This window comes from Littorina saxatilis, linkage group LG5 (genome assembly GCF_037325665.1).
Source record: "Littorina saxatilis isolate snail1 linkage group LG5, US_GU_Lsax_2.0, whole genome shotgun sequence".
In the NCBI taxonomy this organism is placed as follows: domain Eukaryota; kingdom Metazoa; phylum Mollusca; class Gastropoda; order Littorinimorpha; family Littorinidae; genus Littorina; species Littorina saxatilis.
The window spans coordinates 43,100,361-43,106,764 of record NC_090249.1 but is presented as its reverse complement, the minus strand read 5'-3'; the positions used below and the strand labels follow the sequence as shown (position 1 = coordinate 43,106,764).

The 6,404-nt window shown below is 42.1% G+C and overlaps 1 protein-coding gene across 1 annotated transcript in view; it reads right to left on the bottom strand.

Annotated features, from left to right (window-relative positions):
• Positions 1–163: 163 nt before the first annotated feature.
• The window catches only part of LOC138967764 (probable maltase-glucoamylase 2), a 21,086-nt gene continuing 14,845 nt past the window's right edge, over positions 164–6,404 (bottom strand). Inside the window, exons 13-20 of the mRNA XM_070340420.1 lie at positions 5,289–5,345; positions 4,530–4,654; positions 4,144–4,244; positions 3,563–3,612; positions 2,845–3,009; positions 2,463–2,524; positions 1,755–1,876; positions 164–387 (exon numbers count right to left, since the gene is read on the bottom strand). Coding sequence (XP_070196521.1) covers positions 164–387; positions 1,755–1,876; positions 2,463–2,524; positions 2,845–3,009; positions 3,563–3,612; positions 4,144–4,244; positions 4,530–4,654; positions 5,289–5,345 — 906 coding nt within the window. The remainder of the gene's footprint in view (positions 388–1,754; positions 1,877–2,462; positions 2,525–2,844; positions 3,010–3,562; positions 3,613–4,143; positions 4,245–4,529; positions 4,655–5,288; positions 5,346–6,404) is intronic.

Sequence of the window (6,404 nt, the reverse complement as noted above, 5' to 3'; positions counted from 1 at the left end):
TCCGGAAGCCGTCAAATGAAGCTTTAAGTCGTAACACGTGTGAGAAAACCACAGCTACTCACCGTCAATCTAAGCAGTTGGTTGCTAAGCATCTGAACGTCCAACACAGGACTCGTGAAGTTGCCGCCGAACGGGTAAGGTCCTGAGGCCGTCAAATGAAGCTTTAAGTCGTAACACGTGTGAGAAAACCACAGCTACTCACCGTCAATCTAAGCAGTTGGTTGCTAAGCATCTGAACGTCCAACACAGGACTCGTGAAGTTGCCGCCGAACGGGTAAGGTCCTGAGGCCGTCAAATGAAGCTTGAAGCCGTGTTGTGTGTCTTCCCGGCGAGACACGTTATAGCGAAGTCCTCCCTCGTCAGCAGAGTAGAAACAGACGACAGACCCTGAAAGACACATTGTAAGTCTCAAACAAGAAAAACAAGTAGCGTAAGGCGAAATTACTACATTTAGTCAATCTGTCGAACTCACTGCATCGTTTCACCAAGACCGAATACGGGTATAGCATCGCCAGACCCCCGCACGTGGAAAAGGCCTTCGTCAAACATTGCTTGACCAAAATTGCAATCAATGTGATCAAAAATTGAAGGCGTGACAGTGCATCCTCAACTTTCATTAAAAGCTGGTTATGAAGTCATCAAAGACATTTATCGGAAAAATGAAAAAACACATCTGGGGATATTACACCCAGGAACTCTCATGTGACGTTTTATGAAAATCGGTCCGGTATTTTTCTCTGAATCGCTCTACACACTCACTCACACACACACACACACAGACACACACACACACACACACACACACACACACACACACACACACACACACACACACACACACACACACACACACACAGAACTTGACTAAATGTAAAAACAAGAACATTTATGGAACGCTTGATTATTGCCAAATCAGTCAATAGAACTTCAACCTATTGGTCTTAAAAGTGTATGCACACACACACAAAAAGTACAAATAATAATGGAGGATCTAGTAAGCGAACCAAATATCCTAGTAATAGGACAATACAGTACTAGCCCAGGGCCATTAATTGCCACAATGCGTGTGAGGTACGCTTTTTGCGATGAAAAACAAATCAATGCTCTAACAAGGGAAGCTGTGTGTATTGTGTCATTTGTAGAGCAGCAAGACAAGCACTGAAGGCGCACATTCATTCAGGAATCGTGGATTAGATTGTCCACTCGCCTGTGGCGAATGCAAAGGGGTAATTTGCCATCTAACCATATAACTTCAATGAGTTGCAGCTTCCCCTTGATACCATTTACGCAGGTTTGGTCTGTTTGTTTGTTTGTTCGTTCATGGGCTGAAACTCCCACGGCTTTTACGTGTATGACCGTTTTTACCCCGCCATTTTTGCAGCCACACGCCGCTTTCGGGGGAAGCATGCTGGGTATTTTCGTGTTTCTATAACCCACCGAACTCTGAAATGGATTACAGGATTTTTTCGTGCGCACTTGGTCTTGTGCTTGCGTGTACACACGGGGGTGTTCGGACACCGAGGAGAGTCTGCACACAAAGTTGACTCTGAGAAATAAATCTCTCGCCGAATGCGTTGACGAACTCACGCTGACAGCGGCCAACTGGATACAAATCCAGCGCGCTACCGACTGAGCTACATCCCCGCCCGCAGGTTTGGTCTAATAATCATTGTTATACCTCGCATGTTATTATTTTGTTAATGTAATGTTTTAAAGAAATGCTTCCGTCAGTCAATGGGGGTAAGACATGCTACCTGTTTTGCTTGTCGCCGCTTCTTCGTCGAATTGACAGCCTCTCTGTTGACACGCCTCTTGGGTGAGATTTACAGCAGGGCTTCTGGCATCGGGGAAACAGTCCACGCGTTCTTCAACGTTCCTGTTAACATCGCGGTAAAAATTGAGATAAACAAAATGAGAATGTGTCGTATCTTTTGTATTTGAAATATCTTAAATAATAATTTAAGAGGTTGAAAGTCGCTTGTTCATCTCAATGCTTATTTTTCTCACAGGTGCCAGTAGAATGGTTCCGAATTACTCCCACTTACTCTATGTTGTATGCATTTAGAGCGCTTACTTCACTTTGTTTATCAGATTTGAAATATTTTATAAAAGAATGAATCAGTAATTGTTAAATGCTAGTTCCAGTCCCCTTCCCCAGGCTTCTTCCGCCCGTTCCCATCCGTATCGTCTCCCATCGTCTTCCATTGTCTTCCATTGTAAGCTTTGTTGGTTGATGCGGACATGTTCCTCTTGTTTACATAGATCTAATAATCTTTTCGAGCTTTGGACGTTGTGTAGTTACCATTTTTTACTTTGACTGTAATGAACATACATTCAAATATGGTAATTGTGAAGTCATCCTAGACCATGAAGATTCTTCTTCATTAAAGTTTGAAAAGTACGACAAGAAGCATATAAAGCAATATTGTTCTCCTGACCGTACAAAAATAGGGTGCTCTTACATCCAAGCAATTGTGAAGTTATCCGAGAGCATGAAGGTATCGTTTAGGGTAACGTTCAGCACCTGAAAGAGAGCAAAAGTTCAAATCATTCTGATGAATAGTGTTGAAAGTATCTTGTCATCCGTGAACTAACATGTTTCGATTCAACGCTTTGCTTATTTTTCATTTAATATTTTTTTTCTACGTCAATCTAAAAGCACACTTTGTTATTTATCATATACTATTACTCTACATACATTGAAGCAAAAGCACACCGAAGTTTAACACAAACAGTTCTGTTTCATGAATGCTGTGGTCGAATAACTTGAAGAGAAAAACGGTGTATTTGAAGTTAGCTCCTGCCCTTAAACATACACACCTGCAGTCCAACAAACATACACACCTGCACGTATGGGTCGAAGGAAAATTGTGGATAGAACGTGCTCCCGTCAGATCTTGTGGCTATGACGTTCACGGCGGTCGTGACGCCATACACTATGACGTGTTCGTATAGCAGACTGGACACTTCAGACACGTTGTTGTTGACCACCGTCACATGGAGCGTTCGCTGTCGGATAAAAACATCACGAATGCACCCTTACAAATAAGACATTTTAAAGTGTCTGGTGCTTTGGTAGTTAGAGGAAGACTGATAGACCTTTTTGTCTAGTGCTTTGGTGGTTTGAAAAAAGCCGATAACGCACCAGACTTATTCAAATCTTTAACAGTTCTCCCGCCCTGCGTAAGAGCAAATTAAGAGCCAGTAAAGCCATTGGACATAAATATGACCGAGCTCATGACTATTGAAAAACAAATGTATTTTGTTTGGGTACGTGTGCATACCGTCAAAAGAAAAGAGTTCAACATACTGTTCACTCTTCAATTCAAACCTGACAGGAACTGAGGTGGCAAACAATTAACAAAAAGAGAGTAGAAAACACGTACAGGCAGACGAATAGACAGACAGGCAACATCTCTGTCTCGCCGTACCTTTACCACCTCACCCACCTCCTCTCTCTCTCTCTCTCTCTCTCTCTCTCTCTCTCTCTCTCTCTCTCTCTCTCTCTCTCTGTCTGTCTTTCTCTCTCTCTCTCTCTCTCTTTGTTGACGATGAGCCTTACATTGTGGATTCTGTAGTTAGCCAGAAAGTAGTTTCCACTCTCGAATGTATCTGAAACGGAAAAACAACAGAAGAATCTATTTTTTTTTTGCATAATATTATATCCTGTTCCCAATCAATTCGCTTCTGTAAATCTGTAAAACACAACGCAAAGATATTACCTTTTGCTCAATTTAATAAACCAGTCTGGAGAGTAGGTGCGAATTAAATTAGCAGTCTTTCTCATGTGGTGGGTGGTTTTTGAGTTGACTTTTATTTATTTCCGATTTTATTTGCAGTTGGTGAGTGTGGAGGTGGTGAAAGCGTGTGTGTGTGTGTGTGTGTGTGTGTGTGTGTGTGCGCGTGTGCGTGAGTGTGTGTATGTGTGAGTGTGTGTGTTTGTGTGTGTGTGTGTGTGTGTGTGTGTGTGTGTGTGTGTGTGTGTGTGTGTGTGTGTGTGTGTGTGTGTGCGTGGGGGGATTTAGAGTTGTTTCGGTTTCAGTTTTATTCCTACTTCAATTTTGTGTGTGAACTATATTCGCAGTTTACAATTATTTACCTTCACCACAGAGTTAATTCTTTATCCTTTTTTGTGTGACTCACCAACAGACTGGCCATCGTCCCAGAAGAGAGAGCCACTGGCCGAAGCATTGGCCGTGTCGGGTCCGTCCAGCATGACCCGGATTTGAAACGTGTTCATTCGACTGTAAAAAACATACCTCGGTTCGTAACTCACAATTATTTCTTGGTTCAAGTTGATAACCATTTCCGGGGAAAATAAGATAAATATGAGCTAGGAACTACCTTTTCTTCATGTTTTTTTTCTGTTAAGAAAATTTCAGAGAAAGCAACTGTCTTGATCAGCAAAAAAGGTGATGACATTTAGTCAAGTTTGTAATTCGTCCGGATCGTGGCAAATAAGGCATCTCAGTATTTCTTAAAAAAAACGAAGAAGTTTCTCGTGAAGTGAAGAACAAATTTTAGCATACCTGAAGTGAGTGTTGTTAGCAGGTTCCTGCAGAACAATGATATGTCCACCTCTCAGATGTAACTCAGGTTTGGACATCAGACTCACCGGAACTGTTTTTTCGACTGGGCCCACGATGAAAGAACCCTGTTGCGACAAAAGTTAATCCAATACAAACATGCATTTAATGTAACCCATTTAAAAGGAAGAACTCCTGCATCGGATTGACGTTTTTTGAGTGCCGATGTTTGTTTGATTGATTGTACTTGTTTATGTTTACTTAGTTGCTGTAGTGCAAAGATCTTGGTGTGTCCGTTGGTGAGACTACGTATGTGTTTACCTGTCCGTCGCTCGTATGTCTGTCTACCTGCCTCCCTGCAACCCATCATCCCAATCTCTAGCCTCTCCGTACATCATTGAAGCAGACAGACAAGGTATGAGTTTAAGCTGAGTTTAATTTTGCACGAGGTAGAAATCAGATCGATCTAACCCTGCAGCAGTGTGCCTTTCTCTGTCTTTCTGTATTTGTCTATGTCTCTGTATCACTCTGTATTTGTCTCTGTGTCTGTCTTTGTTTATCTGTCTCTGTCTTTATCTCTCTGTCTGTCTCTGTCTTTCTCTCTTTCTCTCTCTGTCCTCTCTCTCTTTCTCTCCCCCCCCCTCTCTCTCTTTCTTTCTCTCACACTCTCTCTCTCTTTCTGCCTTTGTTCAGAAATTCGATTTTCAATGTGAGTGTTCAGATCGTACCATCTCATCCTTGAATCTAGATTGATATACTTACAGTATAAAAATGATACCAACGACCATTGGGAATGTAGTAGGTCAGCTCCGTTTGATTCTGAAAATCAGTATTGTGCACGTTAAATATATAAACGCTACTCTCACTCTCAGGGACCACATGTAGGCCTACTGTACGGATTTTATATCCGAGGAGATGCCGTAAAGCATAATCAACGCAGTGCATGCATACAATCCAGTCAAAACAATGTCATTTATCACAGAAAAAAAGGAGGTTAGTTATCGGGACGTTTAAGGGCACACTACTTTGCGTGAACACAGGTCAGCTCACAGTCTCAGACCAGGATTGTACATAGGATAAGACGCATACCAAGCATTCATATCATAGGAACCTTCTGTGCATAGAGGGGCTTTTTGTTATGAATAAATTTTGTAAAAGGCACTAGTGTCTTAAAAACAAAAAATCATAAAAAAAATTCCAAAGCAGTCAAGGTGTTGATGTTTAGTATGTGATGAAGTGGAGGGACTGGGTGGCCGAGTGGTAACGCACTTGCTCTCGGAAGCGAGAGGTTGCGAGTTCGACCCTGGGTCAGGGCGTTAGCAATTTTCTCCCCCCTTTCCTAACCTAGGTGGTGGGTTCAAGTGCTAGTCTTTCGGATGAGACGAAAAACCGAGGTCCCTTAGTGTACACTACATTGGGGTGTGCACGTTAAAGATCCCACGATTGACAAAAGGGTCTTTCCTGGCAAAATTGTATAGGCATAGATAAAAATGTCCACCAAACTACCCGTGTGACTTGGAATAATAGGCCGTGAAAAGTAGGATATGCGCCGAAATGGCTGCGATCTGCTGGCCGATGTGAATGCGTGAGGTATTGTGTAAAAACAATTCCATCTCACACGGCATAAATAAATCCCTGCGCCTTGAATATGTGCGCGATATAAATTACATAAATTTTTTTTTTAAATCCCTGCGCTTAGAACTGTACCCACGGAATACGCGCGATATAAGCCTCATATTGATTGATTGATTGATTGATTGATTGAGGGATGGTCTTATCTCTTGTAAAAGTCTGGCCAGATGCTGGACGGTGAGCCGAATTGTTATTACGAGAAGGAGTGAGCCTTTAATCATAAACAAAAAGAAAAGTTTGCTAGTT